We start from the raw sequence: 25,506 nt of genomic DNA on the forward strand, positions 1-25,506 counted from the left end.
TGCGCACATAATATACCCTCCTTATTCTGAGAATAAGTCATTCTGATCTCCCAATGTAAACTTCTCAAAATTGCCTCAAGTGGATCAAGTATCTCGACTTTATCACGCACGATCACCCAACCTCCGGGTCATAGAATACGGTCCATCTCGACAACGATCGAAACAGGTTGCTTGCTCATGCAAAATGTGATATTGTTGGTGTCGCAGCCGTCTTTCGGTTGGGCCCCGGAATTGGGCTTCGACTTGGATTAAATGAGTTAGAGTCGCCACCGACCATTTTAAAATGAATTTAGGTGGGTCGGACACCATCTTACCTGATCTACGTCTTACCAGAAATATGTCGGGCTCGGGAGTCGGTTACGGTCAAGGAAGGATTAGCACCCTTGAACCGCCCTTTCGGTACTACGTAATTTCCAGTTGTCTTTAATTAAGAAAATTGAAAGTTAAATTAAAAGGTAAAATATTGATCCAAATTGCTTACCACTGATTCGATTTAAAAGTATACCCTTAAAAAGTCATGAGAAGCGTTAACAAATGGTGATGAAAATAAATCAAAAATAAAGAAAGTGCAATAAAGAACAAAATAGACAAAAATAAACAATAAACATAATTAACATGAAGGTAGAGAACATGAATGAAACAAAAATAAGGACAAGCATAAAAACGTAAGGTAAAATAGAGAAGAAAAAAAAAGAAAATAAAATAAAATATGGCATATAAATAAGACATTAGAAAAATAATAATAAAAATTACATAAAGTATACATAATATATATACATATATAAATATATAAAATATTAGAAGAGATACAATAAAAATAAAATAGAAGATAAGTAAACAAATGATAAATAAGAATAACGGTAATAATGATAAAGATATAAATAATGGGAAAAATAAAAAGATATATATAATAGTAATAAATAAATAAATAACTATAATCAAATATGTTCGTATAAAATAAAAAGGAATAATGAAAATAAACTAAAAAATACAAAGTAGAATAAAATGAAAATGATAATGATGTTAAAAAAACACGAAAACTATATATAAATAACACATATATTATTAAATAAAACAAATGAATAGAAATAAATATACAGATAATAATAAAAGAAAAAAAAATATGTTTATATACGCTATCGATAATACTTAAAATAATAAAAATAACGATGATTATATGTATATATATATATATGTATAATAAAATAAAATAAAAATATACATAAAATATATATATATATATATATAAATAAAGGAATAAAATATAATAATAATGAAAATATAGTATATAATAATAGTAGGGACTAAATTGAAAACGAAATAAACTCGAGGGTCAAATTACAAGGATTTCGGGTTCAATAATCGATTCAGAGGACCAAATTAAATGTTTTTGAAACTGGAGAACCAAAACGTAAATCTCTCGCTTCTTGAAAAAACACGCGGGTTCGAGGTTCATCGGGTCGGGCATAAGCTGGAACGGGTTAATATATGACTCAAACATATTTTTTCTATTTCATTTCTCTCCTCACAATCAAAAGCTCCCCTCCCCTCTCTGCAGTTTCTCTCGTTTATTCAACCGTGTTCTTCATTTGAAGAACACGGCCACCACTGAAAACCAGAAATCAACCAATGGCCACCCCGCTCCGCCTCGCCGGCCACCGTTGAACGGTGCCGGCCGTCGTTCATCGGCGGTAAACCCTAAAATTTTATTTTTTCGAAAGCCCTTCACCTCCTCGTTTCAAAAAAACCAAAATCGTTTCTTTAAAAAGTAAGCCTCGGGGGCCAGATCTGGGTTCGAAAATCCCGACCTATACCCCTGTTCATCGGCTTTATTAGCGTATTTGAGGTTTGGAACGAGCACAAAACGGAAACAAAACACGAACAACTCCCACATGCAAGCGTATCAAACAAAAAAAAGGTAAGGTTTTTACCTCTGTAGCCTTCGAAGTTTTCAATAAAACTACTTGGATTGCTTTGAATATTGGTATAACTTTGCTCGAAATTTCGTATCAAAAAAAAAATCCCTCTAATACTGTTGATTACATGCCTATTTATACAAAAATGCATGCCTATTTTTTGGTCTAGCTTGAGTCCTAATCAAACTCAACTACTTTTATTTGTTTGACATCCACGATCGTTGCTTGTGGCCGAGAGAACCGGGCTATGTTGAGCAGTTGGTGTCCTACACATTCATGTAAGTTGGAGGCCGAGAAAAGTGGGTTCGTTGCGTGACAAGCGGCGTGCCAAGTGGGGACTGTGGCGCTTGTGGAGAGACGAGTGAGGGAGAGCTGGATGCACCATGCGGCGCTGATGGAGTGAAGTCTTGCTAGGGTTTCTGGAAATCCTACACGTTGGGCGCGTGACTTGGGTTTGGCATGTTGAACCACATGTGGATTTGTGGGCACCAATTGGGCCTGTAACCTGTAAATCAAGTGTAATTATAAAAATAATATGATATGTATACACATAAACCATATATTATAAATAATAACACAAATGCAAATGTAAATGCCATAGAGACGAAAAATATGTGTCGACAGCTGCCCCTCTTTGCCCATAGTCGTGTAACGGGTGTAGGACAAAGATTAAAAGACACATTTTTTGTCTAACATGAATATATCAAACACCATCCATAAAGGGGTCTGTCCCCATCGAATATCCTCTGTTGTAGAGTTAAAATCCGATGCTAAGACTGATTTGTCATTTTGAATTGAATCCTGAAGTGACTCCCTCGTCGTGAGGTTGAGTCGAAACCGAAAGATTCTGATCACGAAATTCTTCGTCGTGAAGTTGAAATCGAACTCAAAGCTTTTGACAAGTGGCCTCTGAATCGTCTTTTTGCTCAAGATACTTCGTCGTGAAGGTGAAACTTGACCTGAAGACTTTGGTGTTGTGGTGTCACTGATGACTCTCTCGTCGTGAAGTTGAGTCAATCCGTTTGTGAAGTTGGAATTGTATATGGCTCCTCCATCGTGAATTTGAGCCTGAGAATTGGAAGTCCTTCGCCGTGAAGTTGAAATCTAAGTATTGTTCAGAGCCCAATATCCTTCGTTGTGAAGTTAAAATTGGCTCTGAATTTGAGAAATGTTTGTTGACAACCAGCGGTCCCTTCGTCGTGAAGTTGAACTTGCGTTGTCTGGATTCCAATATCCTTCGTTGTGAAGTTGAAATTGGCTCTGAATTTGAGAAATGTTTGTTGACAACCAGCGGTCCCTTCGTCGTGAAGTTGAACTTGCGTTGTCTGGAGTCCAATATCCTTCGTTGTGAAGTTGAAATTGGCTCTGAATTTGAGAAATGTTTGTTGACAACCAGCGGTCCCTTCATCGTGAAGTTGAACTTGCGTTGTCTGTAGTCCAATATCCTTCGTTGTGAAGTTGAAATTGGCTCTGAATTTGAGAAATGTTTGTTGACAACCAGCGGTCCCTTCGTCGTGAAGTTGAACTTGCGTTGTCTGTAGTCCAATATCCTTCGTTGTGAAGTTGAAATTGGCTCTGAATTTGAGAAATGTTTGTTGACAACCAGCGGTCCCTTCGTCGTGAAGTTGAACTTGCGTTGTCTGTAGTCCAATATCCTTCGTTGTGAAGTTGAAATTGGCTCTGAATTTGAGAAATGTTTGTTGACAACCAGCGGTCCCTTCATCGTGAAGTTGAACTTGCGTTGTCTGTAGTCCAATATCCTTCGTTGTGAAGTTGAAATTGGCTCTGGGTGAAACCTGCAAAGATATGCATATATGTGATGTTACGGATGTCATGCTCTTAGGTATGCCTAAAATGCATATGCAACATATGTTATTCTGAGCTCTGGAGAGTAATCTCGATCTCCGGTGGCCTGTCGTTGTTGACTCTTGAGCTTGAAGTTCCGATCTCTGATCTTGAATTCTTCAAATGTTTGATGATTTTTTTTTTTGAAGATGCTCCTCAACCATCTCAAGCATGAGCCTTGATCGGCTTCTGGGTACCTGTACTTTTCAATGAATCTTTGTACAGTAATATGCGATTATCTTTCATAAAAATAAATAAACCATTAGGTTTAAATCTAATTCAAGATGCTCAAAAGGAATTGGAGGAAAGATGGTCTTTATTCATAAAGGAGGAGAAGAACAAATAATACATGGCAAACATTCTAGAAAACGAATACACAATGATGTGTAAATGAATGTCTTAGATCTCGATAACGTGGGCACTTCTGAGTTGAAAAGCCGTTTGGTGACTTTGAATGCAGCTTTTGCCAAAGGATCTTTGAAAAAGCGACAACATTTGGGAGGGTGCAACATTTCTCCGATTTGTTGAGTTCGTAGAAGATTCATGTGCCGGGATGTTTCCACCGTTAATATCCAAATCGCCCTTTCCGGGTTTTCAACTTGGACCCATCCTTAGTTGCAAGACGCCCTTTGCGGGTTTTCATCTTGAACCCACCTTATTTTCTCTTTTTTCCCTCTTTTTTCTTTTTTCAATTTAGGGCGCCCTTTCGGGTTTTCACCCCAAACGTTTTTTCCTTTTTTTTTTTTTTTCAACGTAGGACGCCCTCTCGGGTTTTCATCCTAAGCGAAGTATTTCTTGACTGCGTCCGAGTTAATGGGATGTGGCAGCTCAGGTCCGTCCATTTCAGCCAGGATAAGGGCTCCTCCGGAGAAAGCCTTCTTCACGACATAAGGTCCTTCCCAATTTGGCGTCCATTTTCCTCGAAAATCTTTCTGGACTGGCCAAATTCTTTTTAGCACTAGATCCCCTTCACGGAATATTCTCGGGCGCACCTTTTTGTCGTGTGCTCGGATCATTCGTTTCTGATAGATTTGACCATGATGAATGGCTTTCAGTCTTTTTTCATCTATCAGATTAAGCTGATCATATCTGGATTGTGCCCACTCTGCATCATCTAGTTTGACTTCTGACAAGACCCTGAGAGACGGAATCTCGACTTCAATGGGTAGCACTGCTTCCATTCCATAGGCTAGTGAAAATGGAGTTGCCCCAGTCGATGTACGTACCGAGGTTCGATAAGCGAACAAAGCAAAAGGCAACTTCTCATGCCAGTCTTTGTAGGTTTCAGTTGTTTTCTCCACTATCTTCTTAATATTTTTGTTTGCTGCTTCTACTGCTCCGTTCATCTTTGGTCTGTAAGCAGTGGAATTGTGATGTTTTATGTTGAACTGTTCGCAAGCAGCACTCATCATCTTGTTGTTCAAGTTTGTTGCGTTATCGGTGATAATCCTTTCAGGTAGACCATACCGACATATAATTTCTTTCTTCAGAAACTTGCAAATAGTGGATTGAGTGACACTGGCGTATGACGCGGCCTCTACCCATTTCGTGAAATAATCAATTGCTACGAGAATGAAACGGTGACCATTCGAAGCCTTCGGATGGATTTGCCCGATAACGTCCATGCCCCACACGGAAAAAGGCCAGGGTGACGTCATTACATGAAGTGGATGGGGTGGAACATTTATCTTGTCTCCATAAATCTGACATTTATGACATCTCCTAGCATAGTTGATGCAATCACTTTCCAGTGTGGACCAAAAATATCCGCATCTCATTATTTGTCTTGACATCATATGCCCGTTTGCATGTGCTCCACAAACCCCATCATGTACCTCTTCCACTATCATTTTTGCCTCTTCAGCATCGACGCACCTTAACAGAACTTGGTTATGGCTTTTCTTGTATAAAACCTCTCTGTCAAGGACATATCCAGCTGCCAACCTTCTAAGGGTTCTCTTCTCGATTTCAGTGGTTTTTTCTGGATAACTCCGATGCTTGATATACTGCAGAATGTCGTAGTACCAAGGCTTAGTGTCTTTCACTTCTTCAATTTGGTAACAATGAGCTGGGTACTCATACGATTGCATGTTGATTGGCATCATTTCAGACTCCCCACCAACCCTGAATACGGCTGCCAATGTAGCTAAAGCGTCAGCCATCTGATTTTCTTCTCTAGGCACGTAGTGGAAGGTGACTTTGTCGAACTCTTCGAGCAGATCCAACACTAGTTTTCGGTACCCTAACAGCTTTATATCCTTAGTTTCCCACTCTCCTCGGAGCTGATAGATTACTAAGGCTGAGTCTCCATACACCCGTAAAGTCTTTATATTTTGCCCCAGTGCAGCCCGAATTCCCAAGACACAGGCTTCGTATTCTGCCATGTTATTGGTACAATCAAAGTTCAGTCTGCTCGTAAATGGGTAGTGACTCCCTTCTGGGGAGACTAGAATTGCCCCGATGCCATGTCCTAGTGCATTTGATGCCCCATCGAAGTGCATTCTCCAGGAACCGTCTGTTGAAATGCTTGCTTCCTCTAAAGATATGGCCATTAAGTCCTCGTCTGGGAAATCAAAGTCCAGCGGCTCATAGCTCTCATCAGTTCTGCTTGCCAAAAAATCGGATATGGCGCTGCCTTTTACCGCTTTTTGGCTCACGTATTCGATGTCAAATTCAGACAAAAGAATCTGCCATCGGGCTAACCTTCCGGATAGAGCAGGTACACCCATTATGTATTTTAGTGGGTCTAACTTGGAAATCAGCCAAGTGGTGTGATACAACATGTATTGTCGAAGTCTTTTTGTAGCCCATATCAGGGCACAACAAACCTTCTCAATAGGAGGATATCGGACCTCGCAATCGGTGAACTTTTTGCTTAAGTAGTAGATGGCTCTTTCCTTCTTCCCAGACTCGTCGTGTTGACCCAGAACACAACCCATGGAGTTCTCGAATATGGAGAGATACAAAAACAGAGGTTTTCCTGGGATAGGGGACATCAGGACAGGAGTGTGAGACAAGTACTCTTTTACCTTCTCAAATGCAATCTGACAGTTTTGATCCCATGCTCCAGGGCTATTCTTTCGGAGGAGACGAAAGATGGGGTCACATTTGTCGGTTAACTGAGAGATAAATCGAGCTATGTAGTTTAGTCTGCCCAGAAAACCTCGGACTTCTTTTTGGGTTCGTGGTGGAGGTAGATTCTGGATAGCCTTAACCTTATCAGGATCGACCTGTATGCCTCTCCTGCTGACTATAAAGCCTAATAGCTTTCCAGATGTTACCCCGAAGGTACATTTGCTAGGGTTTAGTCTCAGTTGGAACTTTCTCAATCTCTGGAAGAGCTTCTTCAGATTCTTGACATGTTCATTCTCGGTTTGTGCCTTAATAATCATGTCGTCAACATAAACTTCGATCTCTTTGTGCATCATGTCGTGGAATAGGGTCACCATAGCTCTCTGATATGTTGCCCCAGCATTCTTTAATCCGAAAGGCATCACTTTGTAACAGAAAGTTCCCCACATTGTGACGAAAGTGGTCTTCTCCATGTCTTCGGGATTCATCTTGATCTGATTGTACCCCGAGAATCCATCCATGAATGAAAAGTAGGCGTTCCCGGCCGTATTGTCCACCAGAGTGTCTATGTGTGGCAGAGGAAAGTTGTCCTTGGGACTGGCCTTATTAAGGTCCCGGTAATCGACACACATGCGCACTTTCCCGTCCTTCTTCGGCACAGGCACTATGTTGGCCACCCATTCAGGGTATTTGGCTACTTGGAGAAAACCGGCATCAAATTGCTTCTTGACTTCCTCCTTGATCTTAAGGAGCATTTCTGGTCGCATTCTTCTCAGTTTTTGCTGCACAGGTTTGAATTCTGGTTTGATTGGCAGTTTGTGAACTACCATATCTGTGTCTAGTCCCGGCATGTCTTGATACGACCAAGCAAACACATCTTCGTACTCCTGAAGTAAGGCTATCAGGTTTTTTCTTGCTTCAGCCGAAAGAGTTGTGCCGATTTTAACCTCCTTTCGATCTTCCTCAGTGCCCAAATTTAAGATTTCGATCGCCTCCTCATGCGGCAGTATTTGCTTTTCTTTTTTTTCTATCATTCTCAACAATTCGGTAGGTAAGTTGTACTCTTCTTCATTATCGCATTCTTCAAATTCCCCAAGATAAATGGTTGATTCAAAATCCACCTCCGGATCAGGGTCATTAGTGCCCACATTATCGTTATCTGGGAACCTGAAAGGAGGAAAATGTGCATGTGTGAGAGGATAATATCCCACACGGAACGGTCAAGAACTAATTTTGAGAGTAACTGGAAATGAAGTACTGGAATGAAGGAGATAGAGAATGAATTCAAAAATAAAAGAAAAGTTTGTTTACCATGGAAAAGAAAAATGCATCTTTTATTAAACTTAAACAAAATATTTATTCACCCTTACAAAAGATCACCTATTGCCCCGGGTATAGGCAAATAGGGATAGTTCGAATATTACTCTGAAAGATTCTTGTAAACCACAGGTAGTTCTTCCACCGACCAACTGCTAGGCACGAACCCATGTGGCAGAAGGCATATCCCGGATCTATCTCCGTTGTCAACATCTTCTGTGGTCACGGCATTAACGTTCAGATCTTCCAGAGCCGTTTCTAACTCGGATGTGGTGGTCTCAAACACATAACCACCTGACTTGAATGTTCTAAAAAGCGGTGGGAATGTCATGGGCTTCCTTTGAAATTCGTTCCCAGTCAATCTGGCCAATCTTCTCTCCCGGTTCTTTTGGATCTCCTTTCTCTTTTCATGATAACTGGGCTGAAAACCGAGCCCAAATTGGTCTAATTTTGAGATAGGAATGACAGGATTGATCATCCCTTGCAAATATTTCCCAAAACCTCTCCCGGTTCTGGCGCCTCGGCCTAGGGTTTGCTTGATCTCCATCCTTGTGCATTTGGAGAGTCGAGGTCTTGGGATTCTCTTTCCTTCCGCCACAAATGTGGCATTCACAAACTCTAAGGAGCGGAACGAACATTCTACCGCTTCCTCGTCTACTTCGATGTATGGAGCCTCCGTGGTCACGCTTGCCACGATATCTTCCTCAGCGTTGATAGTTACTAAGGCTCCGTCGATAACAAATTTAACTTTCTGGTGCAACGTGGAGGGTACTGCACCTGCTTGATGAATCCACGACCTTCCCAAAAGACAGCTATAGGACGGCATGATATCCATCACAAGGAACTCAACATCATAGGTGGCTGGTCCGATGGTCAATGGTACCTCAATCTTTCCGATTACCTCTCTTTTGGTCCCATCAAATGCTCGGACCACATTCTGACAAGCTCTCATATGAGAGGTATCTATTGGTAGCCTCTTCAATGTAATCAAAGGCATCACGTTCAAGGCTGAACCATTATCGATTAAGACACTTGGTAAAGCGTGCCCCTTACAGTAGGTAGTAATGTGTAACGCCTTCGTTCGGCCTCTTCCTCCTGATGGAATCTCATCATCTGAAAACGAGATGAGATTATCAGCTTGAATATTGTTCACCAGTCGATCCATCTTGCTGACTGGTATGTCTTGTGGCACGAACGTTTGATTAAGGACATTCAACAACGCTTCTCGGTGTGCTTCCGAGCTTAAAAATAGTGCTAGCATTGAAGTACGTGTAGGTAAGTTATGGAGCTGTTCTACAATGTTGTACTCGCTGTGCTTCAAGATCTTGAGGAACTCTTTAGCTTCTTCCTCCTTTATAGGTTCATTGACGACTAGCACATCTTCTTTAAATGGCTCCAGTGGTCTTTGCCCCACTTTACTATTACCTCCTCTGGAAGTACTCACCTGACATTCGTACTTTCATGGCACTTGCCGATTGTCCTTATATTGAAAAGGCCGCGGTGCGGAGATTACCACCTTGGCTGGTGTTGTCACTGTCATACTTGCCTTATGGGTAATTATCAAAGGACTACCCCTACCAAATTTTCTATCTGATGATTCTCCGGTGGCACAAACATCTGCTTCCCAAGAATCTTGAATTTCTTCGTAAAATTCCAACTCCTTTCGATCCATCATGAGCTGGACTAACAATCTGAATTCTGGGCAATCTTGCACTTTATGCCCTTCTTTGTTGTGGTAACAACAATGGTTACCATCTTCGTTTTCTATCGTATCTGAATATGGTGCAAGAAATCCTGCCTTTACCATTTGGCTCCATACCCAAGCCAAAGGAGATTTAACCTCTGAAACACTCAATTTAACTTTCCTGCCCCCTTCGGTAGTAACGGCATTGATTCCTGTCTCTTGATGATTGGGCAAGGGATTCTGGGCGACATTTGGTGCTCCGGAGTTGAAAGTGATCCAATTCTTGTTTCTCATCCGTTGCACAAGTCTCTTGAATGCGAGACAACTTTCAATCGAATGCCCCTGCACACCGCCATGATATTCGCAGTGAGCGCTCTCGTCATACCATTTCGGGTAAGGGGGATTTATTGGATTCATAGGATAAGGCGATACTGCATGAGTGTCGAAGAGCTGTTGATATAATTCTTTATACGTCATGGGAATGGGGTCAAACTGTTCCCTTTCCCTTTCTCTTCTTGGTTCTCTCTGGTTCTGTCTAGAAGTACCGGATGGTACAGCTGCTGTGGAATTTGAGCTTGAGATCGTAACCCCTTTGCTGACATTGTAGGTGTTCACATTGTTGATCTCTCGCTCCTTGTTTTTCATGGGAGGCTTTTTACTGGAGTCTCCTCCCTCAATCTTCCCTTGTTTAATGGCCAACTCGATCATTTCACCGGTCATGACTAAATCTGAAAAACTCCCTGACGTGATTGCTACCAAATGCCCGAAGTAAGGTGCCTTCAAGGTCTGTACAAAAGGCTTTCTTGTTTCCTTTTCATCCAAGGGTGGATGAACTTGCACAGATAAATCCCTCCATCTCTGTGCGTACTATCGGAAACTCTCATTGTGTTTCTTCTCTAGGCTTTGTAGCATGACCCGGTCTGGTCTCATATCGTTGATATGCTTATACTGCTCCAAGAAAGACTTGGCTAAGTCTTTCCACGTTTTCATATGAGTTCGGCTAAGCTGGTTGTACCACCGAATAGCTGAACCGGACAGGCTCTCTTGAAAACAATGGATCAGGAGTTGGTCATTCCCGCCATATCCTGTCATCTTTCGACAGAACATAGTGATATGGGCTGAGGGGCAACTGTTCCCGTCGAACTTCTCAAACTCAGGAATTTTAAACTTTGGTGGAAGCACCAAGTCTGGAACTAGGCTTAACTCTATTGCGTCCACTCCATAATAATCATGGTCTCCCTGGACCATCTTTATTTGATCCTCTAATACTTTTATCTTTTCTTCCATCTTTTTAGCTTTATCTTCCTCGTCAAAGTCTGGGACATGATAATCATCCGGATGATCATCAGGGATGATTGTAGAAGTTTGTATTTTCACAGCAGGTGCAACTTTCGTTTTGGCAACGAACGAGTCCCCGGGTAGTGCTGCTTTCCCTTTAGTAGCAGATGCGTCCCCGGGTAATATTCCAGGTGAGAGAACCACTTGCGGGGTTGGTGGTATGGCCACCCCCTCGGAAGAGATGCCCCCTGATGCACTAGCTTGCTGTAGACCCGATAACTTGGCTACGATTTGGTCGACCAAGGACTCCTGATTTTTCTTGATGGACTCAAGAGTACTTTCACTGTTCTGAGCCATCTTATCTTCTAGTTCCTTTTGAAGTCTTGCCATGTGCTCTTCGATCTTCTCCATTCTGGCTTCCATTTGTCTCTTTTTGCTCGAGTGTTGTGCGGGTGATGTGTATCTGACGCTTGTGGTGGTAAGCTCGGTGTCTGAGACATGTTCTGTTAGTTAATACGAATGTAAAAACATGGAAAAAACATAAAATAAACAAACATGAAATATAAAATGCAAGAAATGCAATGCATGATGTATGCAATTGGAGGCATTGATCCAGAAAAGTGTCCATTATTATAAATAACCCTTGTTCAGACAAAAATGTCTTATCTTTTAAGAGACATAAAAACAGATTAAAGGTACATTTGGACTAAATCCTCTAGACCCCGAACAGCTTCCAGTAGGTTGACAAGTCTTCTGCCTTCATCTGTTACTGGTTGAATGCCTTGTCGAACCACACCCGCTTCCCTTGCTAGGCCGTGAAGATGACGGGCTGCTTTTTGCACTTGATCTAGGAAATCTCGGATGGTTGCGTCTCGGGCCCTCACCCTCCGCTGTGCTTGTTCCCAACGGAAACGCCATTGTAATCCTCCGTCGAAAGGCATTATCTGAAGCTCGTTTGCTTGCCTCTTGAACCCATCTACAATAGCTTCTAACTCAGCTATTGTCTTGCCATCTTTCTCATGTTGTCTTTCTAAGTCAGCTACCCGAACTCTCAAGCGCTGGTTCTGATATTGACTATCTGCCAAGCGTCTTTGGGCATTCTTCATCTGTTCCTTCCAAGCTTTCTCATCAGGCCCCTCAAACTTCCTTTTCAGGCTATGAGCTTCGTCTTTCCAGTATTCAGAGGTTACCTTCAACTTGGAATTATCCTTGACCTTATCCTGATACCCTTTTCTCAAGTCTTCGAGCTCAAAACGGACTCTTTTTTGTTCTTTTTCCAGTTTCTCTGCCCGATCTTTCTAAGAGTCAGCATCAAGCTTCCACTGATAACGTTCAGCTTCCAGTTCCTTTATCCTTTACTTCAGCTCATTATTCACGGCTTCAAACTCGGTCTTGGCTATCTCGAGTTCAGAAGGGACATGCCTGAGATGTTCTTCCATGGTTCGGGTGTCATCACAGTTTGGCACAGGGATGTTGTCATTCTTTCTCAATCTTCGCCACTCCACATAATCCGGAGTGAGCATGCTTCTGGCAGCTACAACATCCATCCGGAATACTTTTCTCCAAGAATCGGCTGCTTCTTTGATCATCTTCTTATAGCTATCGCCGTGATACTCAAACTCTGACCTAGCCAACCCGCACGTTGCTGGGACAAACTGACGTGCTCCATATTGTCTAAGTGCTAATAGCGGAGCATACCCGACTGCTCCCCAAATTCCAAGTAAGGTCACAGTGTCGGAGTCACCACATCGAAAAAGAACGTCACTGAGAAAAAGCCAGGGGGCTCTCCAGACAATATCCTGATCCTGAAGATGCGTAAAGACCTTCATCCATTTTTCTTTCGAAGCGCCTTCATGCCATTTCAAGGTGATGAATTCACCTAGAGGTGAATAGGTGGTGCTGAAACGGCGGTAGGCAACCCCGTTAGTCTTCCAGAAATGGCTGTGAATCCAGACCTGAAGGAGCTGAATACACCCGGTAAATCTTCCTCCGCCAGTTCTTCGGCAATGGTTGAGCGATCGAAAGGTCTCGGCCAAGATGGCTGGTGCTGGGTTAACTCGTTTAGAAAGTTGCTCAAATAGTTCCACCACGGCAGCGTCAATGCACCCCAAAGCTTTCGGAAAGATAATCAAACCGTACAGACCCAGTGCAAAAAGGTCTATGGTCTTCCACTCATCAGGGTGGTTTTTCATTAGTTGCTTTATGTGGATCCATTCAATTCCTTCTCCACTGCCTCTACGCTGAGTCCGATCGATTACCCATTTCTCATCTACTCCTGCAACTTTGGCTAGTGCATTCTTGAAGGGCTGGCTTTTGATGTGTTTAATGTAGGCTCGCTCAAGCTTGATGCTTTCACAATGCAGCAGTGTAGTGTATTCTTCGATGGTAGGCACCATGTCCTCTTGGTTAAAAGTGAAACAACTATATCCCGGGTTCCAGAATTGAATTAATGCTCGGAGTAAGGGCTCATCAGTCTTGACATGGAGCAAGAGGGCGATATCACCATATCGTTGGCTGAACTTCTGCTTTCTGTCATTCTTCCAACTGTCCCAAATGTTTCGCAGCTCCTGGACATTATTCTGTTTCAGGCTGACAGCGGCATAACTAACCAGTTCTGACACATAGTTTCCCTGAAGACTGTCTCCCTTCTCTTTCTGAGCCTTCTCGGACCATAGTCGTGCCTCAGCGTTTTCAATCTCTTGTATTACAACACCTTTGTCCATTAACTCGAATTATTTTGTGTATAACAAACGTTTTTTAGGGATCAATAGCCTCTTGTAATGATGCAAATGCTAGAAAACAAACACAAAGGCAAAAACGTTAGTAAAATAGAAATAGATAAAAATAAATAAAAATAAATGGTAAATGAAAAAAACATAAAAAATAAAAAGGTTAGGAAAGAAATGTCCTAGGTTTTGGAATGTGGTTTTGGGGTAGGCTCTATTTATTCAAAGTCTCCCGGTTTGGGTTCTAAAAACGGTACTCGAGTTCTCTTTGCTGGCGCCCCCTTGGACCGACCAGACCCTTAGTCCGAAACCCATCACAGGCTTGTGTGGACTAAGTTAAACTCGAGAGGACACATTCCCTTATGCCCATACGGAGAATAAATTCACACGAAGGCATAAGGTATATGAATCCCGAAGGCTACTTGCTAGGCCCATACGGTGAATAAATTCACACGAAGGCGTCGCTTTCACCCCCACTTAAAACGGGTTCGGAGCTCGGGTTTAGAGCCTTAGATGAAAATGTTTGGAAAGCTGAAATCATTAGAAAACGGTCAGTCCAACTATTTACTCGAAAAATATAATCAAAAAATAAGTAATAAGGATCGAAAAATTACCTTCAAATTCAAACTTACCCTTTTCGTTAAAAAGACAACTGAAAATTACCTTAGCCTGACTCACTTACCTGTGTCCCCAGCAGAGTCGCCAAGCTGTCGCAGCCGTCTTTCGGTTGGGCCCCGGAATTGGGCTTCGACTTGGATTAAATGAGTTAGAGTCGCCACCGACCATTTTAAAATGAATTTAGGTGGGTCGGACACCATCTTACCTGATCTACGTCTTACCAGAAATATGTCGGGCTCGGGAGTCGGTTACGGTCAAGGAAGGATTAGCACCCTTGAACCGCCCTTTCGGTACTACGTAATTTCCAGTTGTCTTTAATTAAGAAAATTGAAAGTTAAATTAAAAGGTAAAATATTGATCCAAATTGCTTACCACTGATTCGATTTAAAAGTATACCCTTAAAAAGTCATGAGAAGCGTTAACAAATGGTGGTGAAAATAAATCAAAAATAAAGAAAGTGCAATAAAGAACAAAATAGACAAAAATAAACAATAAACATAATTAACATGAAGGTAGAGAACATGAATGAAACAAAAATAAGGACAAGCATAAAAACGTAAGGTAAAATAGAGAAGAAAAAAAAGAAAATAAAATAAAATATGGCATATAAATAAGACATTAGAAAAATAATAATAAAAATTACATAAAGTATACATAATATATATACATATATAAATATATAAAATATTAGAAGAGATACAATAAAAATAAAATAGAAGATAAGTAAACAAATGATAAATAAGAATAACGGTAATAATGATAAAGATATAAATAATGGGAAAAATAAAAAGATATATATAATAGTAATAAATAAATAAAAACTAAAATAAATAAATAACTATAATCAAATATGTTCGTATAAAATAAAAAGGAATAATGAAAATAAACTAAAAAATACAAAGTAGAATAAAATGAAAATGATAATGATGTTAAAAAAACACGAAAACTATATATAAATAACACATATATTATTAAATAAAACAAATGAATAGAAATAAATATACAGATAATAATAAAAGAAAAAAAATATATGTTTATATACGCTATCGATAATACTTAAAATAATAAAAATAACGATGATTATATGTATATATATATGTATAATAAAATAAAATAAAAATATACATAAAATATATATATATATATATATATATATATATATATATAAATAAAGGAATAAAATATAATAATAATGAAAATATAGTATATAATAATAGTAGGGACTAAATTGAAAACGAAATAAACTCGAGGGTCAAATTACAAGGATTTCAGGTTCAATAATCGATTCAGAGGACCAAATTAAATGTTTTTGAAACTGGAGAACCAAAACGCAAATCTCTCGCTTCTTGAAAAAACACGCGGGTTCGAGGTTCATCGGGTCGGGCATAAGCTGGAACGGGTTAATATATGACTCAAACATATTTTTTCTATTTCATTTCTCTCCTCACAATCAAAAGCTCCCCTCCCCTCTCTGCAGTTTCTCTCGTTTATTCAACCGTGTTCTTCATTTGAAGAACACGACCACCACTGAAAACCAGAAATCAACCAATGGCCACCCCGCTCCGCCTCGCCGGCCACCGTTGAACGGTGCCGGCCGTCGTTCATCGGCGGTAAACCCTAAAATTTTATTTTTTCGAAAGCCCTTCACCTCCTCGTTTCAAAAAAACCAAAATCGTTTCTTTAAAAAGTAAGCCTCGGGGGCCAGATCTGGGTTCGAAAATCCCGACCTATACCCCTGTTCATCGGCTTTATTAGCGTATTTGAGGTTTGGAACGAGCACAAAACGGAAACAAAACACGAACAACTCCCACATGCAAGCGTATCAAACAAAAAAAGGTAAGGTTTTTACCTCTGTAGCCTTCGAAGTTTTCAATAAAACTACTTGGATTGCTTTGAATATTGGTATAACTTTGCTCGAAATTTCGTATCAAAAAAAAAAATCCCTCTAATACTGTTGATTACATGCCTATTTATACAAAAATGCATGCCTATTTTTTGGTCTAGCTTGAGTCCTAATCAAACTCAACTACTTTTATTTGTTTGACATCCACGATCGTTGCTTGTGGCCGAGAGAACCGGGCTATGTTGAGCAGTTGGTGTCCTACACATTCACGTAAGTTGGAGGCCGAGAAAAGTGGGTTCGTTGCGTGACAAGCGGCGTGCCAAGTGGGGACTGTGGCGCTTGTGGAGAGACGAGTGAGGGAGAGCTGGATGCACCATGCGACGCTGATGGAGTGAAGTCTTGCTAGGGTTTCTGGAAATCCTACACGTTGGGCGCGTGACTTGGGTTTGGCATGTTGAACCACATGTGGATTTGTGGGCACCAATTGGGCCTGTAACCTGTAAATCAAGTGTAATTATAAAAATAATATGATATGTATACACATAAACCATATATTATAAATAATAACACAAATGCAAATGTAAATGCCATAGAGACGAAAAATATGTGTCGACAGCTGGTGTTATACAATGACCTGATGTTGAACCCATCAATCAGAGTGACAGGATAGGCAAAACCATCTTTGCGGATGACAGTAAAATTCAATGAGAACTAACCTGTTTTTTAGCCTGGAGAAAAAATGATCGGCATGCAACAGGTCATACGATCTAGGGTACGTCCCAAAAGGCTCGCACCAGTCATGGTAGACGCCAACAAGTTCACGTTCAAAAATGAAGGGAAGTGTATCGGGTGCATGGATGGGGACCACGTTCATCACCCAAATTTTCTGTTGTAAGAGTGCAGCAGCAAAACTGTTATCGGACAAAACATTTCAACATCATTTCTTGATAGATAATATTTTTCCAAAACTGAAGGAGAAGAAGAAAAGAGCTGCTATAATCAATATTACTAGAATTTTGTTGCGAAGCAAACATACCCTCCATAGATGGCTTTCATGTCCATCACATTCCTGATAGTTGACCAGTCGATACCCATTCCAGTAAGATAGGACTTGTCAACAATATTTTTCCAGTGCTTGGTATCATCAATTGCTTTTTCTTTGTTGTTCAACCATTCCGGATATGTTTCGAGGCTCTTAGGCCATTCCTCAGGCCACTCAGTCCCATGTTGTTCGATTACAGATGGAATGGTATGCAAACAAGTTTTCATTGGAACATACCTATCCACAAAAAGAATTGCAGCCACCAAGTAAATTAGGTTTAAATTATTACTATGTTAGGGTTAAGCACAGCTATGTAAAGCAAGCATGTCCGAACTTACCAGGCAGAATCCGGATTTTCATGCTCCTTGCATAAAGGCGGATTTTTCCTCCTCCTCAACACATATATATCATTGGAATCAGGCTTCTGATATATTTTAACACCCACATCACTGACATCATCAGTTTTATGAGCCAGAATATTCCAACAGATTGAAGAAGTCAATGTGTTCATAGCTAGAACAAACAACAGTGTTAGAGGTGAATATCATCATACAAAATAAAAGAGCAATTATTTTTTGTATATTAAAAAAAAGCGCCAAACAGTGCATCCTAATTATGATAAAAACACATGGCCTGGGGCAAAATCTTCAGGAGCGGCAGAAACACGAACCATAATGTAGCAGCAGGTTAAGTTCTATCTACTTTGCAAAATCTTTCTAGCACACAGCAAGGGAAGTCCTAAAGAAGAGACGCGATACATTCCATGAATTTTACATAGTAGTCAAGATGGTAAAAATCCTATTTTCATATTTGGAGCATTGACAGAATAATTTTCAAGTGAAGGCATATGGCAACATTTACGTCTGTATTCAAAAAGCATAATTAACCGTAAAAATGAAAAGACAAGTCCTTACCTTCTTCCGCCTCGATGCTGTCATGTTTAGTTGACAAAATAAAGTATCCACCAGGCCTCAAAATCCTATTTATCTCTAGAAGCTTACCCTCTGAAAATTGAGAACAAAAGCAAAGCCGGTTCCGGATTATCAATACTGATGATACTTAAAATATGACATAAAATTTACAAGACAAAAAAGGAAGGGTACAAATACCATGAGAATGCCAAGGGATTGTACATTGACCACAGTGAATAGCATCAAAAACTCCACTAGGAAAAGAAAGTCGTCTTCTTGCAAAGGGACTAACAACTGTAGCAAAACCACGCTCAAGGGAAACCTGTGCTAGGTCAACAAGATCATCCTTCAAGCCCAGTGTCAATGTCAATACATCCTTATCAAAAAGGGAGGCCATGTGTAACACCCCAATTTATGGGCTAAAATTAAGAAATTATAAAGTGGTGGATTTAATTTGGTATTTTGAAAGAAATAGTGGGTTAAATTACAAAATTTTAAAGTTGGAAAACCGTTTTATGAAGTGCAGGAAATTCAGTGGCTAAACTCTTGATTTAGCCATTTTTAATTATGAGATGTTATAAACCACAAATCTTCCGTATGTTTCTGGAAATTTTTTCAGTTTTCCCTCTCCCGTCAACCCCTCTTTCAACTCTGATCTACTCGCCGTCCGACCTCCGATCGACGAGCCGAAACCACCATCGTGTTCGTTGTCAACCGAGGAACAAAATCCCTCAAACCTTTCGTTGTGAATCGTCTCCGTTCGTCGTTAATTTCAGTCGGAAGTATCGTCGGTAATAACTTGATTTCAATTGGTTTTTCATTGATTCACGACGATTGGGTCATCCGTTTACGACACCTCCCGCACCATCGTGTTCCTTGCATCGTTTTGAGTCCGTCAGTGTCATCCTTTGTCTCCGTTGACGGCGGCGCGTGAGGAGGTGAAGCGGTCAAAGTTTCCGATTCGTTGAAATCGAGCTCTCCGCCGTTCACAAATTTGAACCGAGCTTTGTAAGTATCTCGAAATCGCTTAAAATAATTTTTAGGAATTTTTCCGGGAATTTTTCGATATCATGGCACTGTTCACGCTCCGTCACTGCACGTGGGGAAGACAAAAGTGACCGGTTTGACCGGTCATAACCCGTTGACTCGTTGACCACTATTGACCAAAACTTTGACTGGCTTTTACCGGGCATTAAACGACCTTTGACTTTGACCGAGTATACCTATCATGACATTTTTCGACGTTCCAAATCTGATTCTGCTGTCCTTTTTTGAAATTCGAACCGGAAGGCCTCTAAATTGCCAGTCAAACCCGTTGACTTTGATTTTGACCGAAAATTTCAAATTTCCGAAAAGTCATATTTTATGCTTTCGACGTCCTGAATCCGAATCCGAAGTCCGTTTTGCTAAATTCGAACCCGATAAGCTATTTTTCACTGATTTATCACCCGATTCGATCCATTTATCTCAATTAAGCTTCGTTTCTGATATAATTTATGTTGATATGTATCTGAGGAATTATTGGAAGTTGAATTGAAGATCAAAGGCATTCGAATGGAATTTTTATGGTCAATCAGTATTGCACGGAAATCGAGGTAATACTTTACTACCTCGTTATGCTTTATAGAATATGTTGGTATTGGTAAATGCATGAATGGAAATGTTTGGTCTCGTATGTATAATTAATGAAGATCTACACTAGATACGAATACGGTAGAAAGTAGGTAACTGAATATGGCTCAGATTACTATTATAAGAAATTGGAGGACAGTTGGAATTAAATTACAAGTTCTTGAATTAAGTGATAAAAGAATCAACCATGGATATGTAGATTATAATTTATCTCATTAAAGGTACTTAGATGATAAATTATGAGAATATTTTGATTAGGTAAAATTACAAAATTACCCTTATGTTAGAAAATGACAAGAATTGTCCCTGGAAGTGGATTAATAAATCTGAAAAGAATTATTGATCTGCTAAAACTATTGATGTGCATAAGAAATGTTAGTTTTACTTGAAAATTATGGATAACCGATTTTTAACCCCAAGAAGGTTTATATTAGATACTAGAAGTCTTTTAAGGAATCATTTCAAAATCAAAGAATGTTCGAGGAAGCAATTAATCATAGGATCTCTATATTATATTATTTTCGTTAAGAGCTAATATCGAAATTATCTGGTTAAGAAATTTCGAAAATGCCCTTGAGAGGTAAAATAGTCAGAGTTGACCCTGAAGGAGAAAGCACTTTGAGGATTTGTACTTAATTCGATTAAGTACAAATTTAATTATTAATATTCTGTCTTTGTAAAGAAAAATTCATAATATTGTGTTTGTAAAATCCGAGAAGGCACTTGAACCGAAAATATCCGAGTTATGAGTAAATACCTGAAGAACAATTTATTGGAGGGTGCTCTTTTATCAGAATTGTTCGAACAGACTGGAATAGATGATAAATTGGAATTAAATAATAAGACCATATAGAGAAAAAAGATTGAAATACCGTGGATCTGTAAAATGACCAAATTACCCCTGTAATGGAAATGACCCAAGAATATCACCAAGCTCAGAAATGATGGGATATCCTTGAGCTCTGTTATGATTGGAATAAAACTGAAAACCAAAATGACCAAAATACCTTTATGGCCTATATTAAGTAAATGTCTTAGATTAATTAAGGAATCCAAGTAAGCATAGGTATCGAACTACCTTTAAAGGTAATGGAAAATAGTTTAAGTGAGTAGATCAACCCTAAAGCTATGTCAATACTTGAATGGCATAGATATTACTAGAACATGTATTCATCTTCTCAAGTTTGGCTCGATGATAAATTTTGGAAGTATTCAGCTCAGCTCTAGATCGTATTCAGTACTAAGAATTGGACGTTTGTTCGACAAATCAACCACGAAGACCAAATTGAATGGAATAGAAATACAACATGTATATGAAATTCAGGAACGTTTGAATTACTCTGGAAAATCCTGAAGTAACTGGAATGGACATGACTGCTAAATGAACTAGGTAACCTCAATGACTGAGGATTTAATAAGTGATTTGGATAAGTCTGGAAACTCTGATGAGTTTACGTAGTGTACAATTACAATGGGTTATGAACAAATTAATCAAGTACGTCAGCATTTCATGATATTGTGGAAGCGTGAAAATGAAATAAAGACATTGGAAGATTTATTCAGCGATGATTCCGAAAATGGTCTACGGACAAGAATTTGTGGTATTAAAGAGTAAATACTTTAGAAGGAAAATGAATTGACCAGTCGACATAGATTGTTAAGGTTCTGAATCTTTGTTCTCAAGTTGTTCGATTATCCGATCAATTGACATAGATGTATAGGATTCTGAATACCCTTCTGATTACGTACAACTTCTGAAAACTGTCCGAATAAGATAATATCCTGATAATTCACATTCTAAATAACTGATGATTCTGTCAGTTAATGAACTCTTCCAATAGTGATTCTAAATTCCAACATTCTATCGACATACTGAAGAACTGTGTTTCTCTGCCTGATACAGTACCTCTAAATAATACATGTAAACTCTGGTGTGTTCCCTAATTACATGAATATTTTATCTGATTTCAAATTTGAATTCTGTTATTATACCTGACCTGAATTCTGATATGATATTGGCATGGATTCTGATCTGAGACATGACCTGGATTCTGATATGATACTTGACTTGAATTATGTTTTGATTTTTGATATATCCGTTTACTGACGGAACATGTTTTATTGGGGGTATTATTGGAGGAAGATTACCTGGAGGTTCCTCGGCTGTGTGCTCAGGGCCTTACTTACTAGTTCCTCGACTTTGTGCTCAGGGCCTTATATGATGTGTTGGGTTGGGTGTATGGTTCTGGGGAACCTACACATTATGATGTGTTGGGATGGGGGTATATATATATATATATGTTTTAAAAAGATCTGAAAAGTTATATAGTTTTTGGGAACACACTAGAAAACCTATTCTGATCTCCTGAACTCAGTCATCCAAAATATTTCTCTGAACTGAAAGCTTATTGTCCGTTACCACCTGAAATATCAGTAGGATCTCTGCTCAGCATAAAAATCTGTAAATGTTCGGAAACTATAAGGAAATATATGTTTATCTGTATCTGCACATTCATCAGTATCATCTGATAGTTCTGTATTATTGAGCTTTCCAAAGCTTACTCTATTACTCACCTTTTCAGGTTAAAAGAATTGTACCAGTGCATCTATCAACTTTAGTAAGGGAGTTCTTCCGGCGTTGTTGCAGAGAATGATACATGTGATTAGGGGGCATGTAATTGTATTTTGATTTATATACGAGTCTGGAAATCTGTTTTATTTTTAAATAGTGAAAACTGATTTTATAAGTTACATGTTTCAATAAAAGTTTTAAATTTTCCGCTATTTTTACAGTGGGTCACTCCGGTGGCCCTAATGTGACTTCCCGGATCGGATCGGATCCTTCGCATCGGTCTGGGGGTTACACCATGAAGCTTGAATATGAGCTTCCAACATCCAGCACTACACGTATATTCTTTCCCCATTCAATATCTGGTACCATCTAAGAAAATAAACTCAAAAATTAAAAAAAAAATGTCAAGCAAGGGAAGTATTGCAACATAAAGGTTCAATGGCCATCAGTGAAGCTTACTTTCTATACCTAAGAAATTTACGAGTACAGTCTGTAAAAAGCTGCCTACTCAAGGCCGCAGGAAATTAAGAAATATATAGTTAGGTAAGTGTAAAATCAACATGCATGTTCTACAGAGGGCCAAACTAACCAGGAAGAAAACAGTAACTGCAATGTCCATTGAACGCACGATTACTAGTTCAGTTTGCATTATGGATGTGTAGTAAATAAATGTGCAATGCAAAAGCTAAATATAAAGCATATTTTGCAATATAACTATATTTGTCTTTGCAGATCTTTTAAGCTTGATGGCAACCGAAAGGAGATGAGTTTGTTATCATATAGTGACATCGTTAGAAAGGTCTCTTGTCCGGTAAATTTATGCTATACTAAATAATAATTTTTAACATCTAACGACATCTGGAACTTGAGTGCAAAAGATCCATGAAATTTCGTTAAAACATGCTACAAGAAAGGCTCACCTCTTCAATGGATTCAAGGTAGTGAACAACTCCACCCTTGAATTCAGACTGGTTCTGGGGAAACATCAAATACTCCCCAGATTTAATCAACCAATTATGGTTCTTCATATATGCTGCTAGCTTCGGATGAGCCACATTCTTGTACAATATCTGCCAAAACAATTAGATTGCCACAACATTAGAACTCAAAATGCATTAGCATATATTCAAATTCATAACAGAGAACAAATCAACCTCATTCTATATGTATACTACCTTCAATTTACTCTCCGGCCTGTGCACTGGAGAATCATAACCATCATGGGGAAGGGGAACAAGACACATTGCAGGGGCTTTGGGGCAAGTCCTCTCTCTATGCCTATAGCCCTGCAACCTTGCGAAGCCACTTTCAACATCAATACATGGCATATAATTATGCTTGCTCCTTGTGCTACATAATTTCCAACTATAATGAGCTTTCGGATCAAAAACAGGACCTTTGATCTTTCTCTTTTTCCCTTCATTCTCGTTGTCCACCAATTCCTCGGTCTCTTGTTCCACTGATTCACCAAGATCAGCATCGCCTTCAATCTCTCCCTTTTCTTCTCCTTCACCATCTAAACCTTCTTCGTTGCCATCCACTACTAAAGTCTTCCTCCACTTCTGTCTCCTTTTCGGCTTCTTCACCTTGAGATTCTTCTTGCTTCTGATTCTCTTGATTTTCTTTTGGTACTTCACTAGATACCTTTGGCTTATCCTTGTCCCTTTTCCTCTTTGAAACATGTTTCTCATTTTTTTCCCATGTTCATGAGCAGGTAAAGGCAATGACCCGTTCACCTCTCTCATTTTTTTTCTTTAAATTAGATTCAACCTTCTTTTTGTGATCGTTTGAATCACGTTTTTCTAATTCATTTCCCTTGGATTTGCTTACCATTGTGCTTGAAGCCACAGGTTCAGCGATGTCATCAAAGCTCTCCCTTTGAACAGTAACAGAAGTAGAAGGTGAAGAGAACATGGACCAAACAAAAATAAAACAAAGACCCGAGATCGCCACTGCTGTCATCTTTACACAAACCCCATGCTGGCGCTTCACTTGTCGACCAAACCGAGCTAAAGCCATGCCCTTTATGTTTCTCAAAGGTCTCAATAAATGCTCCTAGATGAAAACAAAAACAGCACACCAAACAACGAAATCTAGTTCTCAGATGGGAGAAAAACAAAGAATGAAAATATATATGCTAGCAGCAAGAAAGATCTGTCGAAATCTGAACTGAAGCTTGAAAAAAACTGGAAGCCTCCGACCCTCAAGTTATAATTGGAATGAAAGTGAAAAGAAAAAAAATGCACTCACAAAGATTAGCTTTCGAGAAGTGAAATATGAGGTTTATAATTTTTTATATATATTGAAAGTTAAACGAAGGTAAAGTTTGATTCCCATTGGATCTACAATTAATTGGTTAAACTACACCGGTGACAATTTAACTATAATTACAAATTATTTTAGTTATCGATATTTTAGATTGATCAAATAAATAATTCAATTATTTAAATCTTTCAATCAAATTATATGTAATTAATAGAATAAGTGGAGTTATAGTTAAAATATTTTTAATATAATTATTCAATTAGTCCATATTATTTATATATATTTTTAATTTAATCCTCATTTCAATAAATTAAAATAATGAATCATTCGATTGGAGAGTTAAATATATTTTAATTTAATAAATCTATTTTTCTCCAATAGGAATGTAACACGTGTAATCCTCTTGAACGAAAATAAATTCACTCACTAATAAGTGGGTAAAAGGTATTAAACACAACCGCTGGCTTAAGTAATCATATATATCTTGTTTCTTAAAATCCATTGGACTGAAGCAATCATTTGATACACTTTGAACAATAAAATAATATATATCTTGTTTTTTAGTGTGTAAATGTCTTACTCAAAATTAAATATTTTATATATCTTAAACTTTAAAAATATTTTTTTATTTTAATTTATTAAATATATTTTATTTTTCCTCAACTTATTAAATGTATTTTTATTTTAATGTAAAAATATATTTTTTCTTTTTATCATCACTTTAAATATATATATATATATATATTTAAAATATCTTAACTTCAAATATATTTAAATATTTTTAT

General features: G+C 38.8%; 1 protein-coding gene across 1 annotated transcript; it reads right to left on the reverse strand.

Moving 5' to 3' along the window:
- On the reverse strand, positions 1 to 24,726 carry LOC120212862 (probable methyltransferase PMT28). The gene is made up of 9 exons (XM_039211045.1): positions 23,632 to 24,726; positions 23,377 to 23,526; positions 22,754 to 22,825; positions 18,451 to 18,649; positions 18,256 to 18,345; positions 17,680 to 17,854; positions 17,336 to 17,578; positions 17,014 to 17,210; positions 1 to 175 (listed from the first exon to the last, which is right to left on the reverse strand). The coding sequence occupies exons 1-9, from the start codon at positions 24,199 to 24,201 to the stop codon at positions 129 to 131; spliced, it is 1,743 nt and encodes a 580-aa protein (XP_039066976.1). The 5' UTR covers positions 24,202 to 24,726; the 3' UTR covers positions 1 to 128.
- Between the last annotated feature and the right edge of the window lie 780 nt (positions 24,727 to 25,506).

Source organism: Hibiscus syriacus, unplaced genomic scaffold (assembly GCF_006381635.1).
Source record: "Hibiscus syriacus cultivar Baekdansim isolate YM2019G1 unplaced genomic scaffold, ASM638163v2 tig00110017_pilon, whole genome shotgun sequence".
Classification (NCBI taxonomy): Eukaryota; Viridiplantae; Streptophyta; class Magnoliopsida; order Malvales; family Malvaceae; genus Hibiscus; species Hibiscus syriacus.

Coding starts and splice junctions, on each gene's coding strand:
- LOC120212862 (XM_039211045.1), bottom strand. CDS start 24,201: ATGAGAGAGGTGAACGGGTCATTGCCTTTACCTGCTCATGAACATGGG. Junction 18,346..18,450: donor AATCCCTTGGCATTCTCATG/GTATTTGTACCC, acceptor CTCAATTTTCAG/AGGGTAAGCTTCTAGAGATA. Junction 176..17,013: donor CTCCAGGCTAAAAAACAGGT/TAGTTCTCATTG, acceptor CATTTTGCATGA/GCAAGCAACCTGTTTCGATC.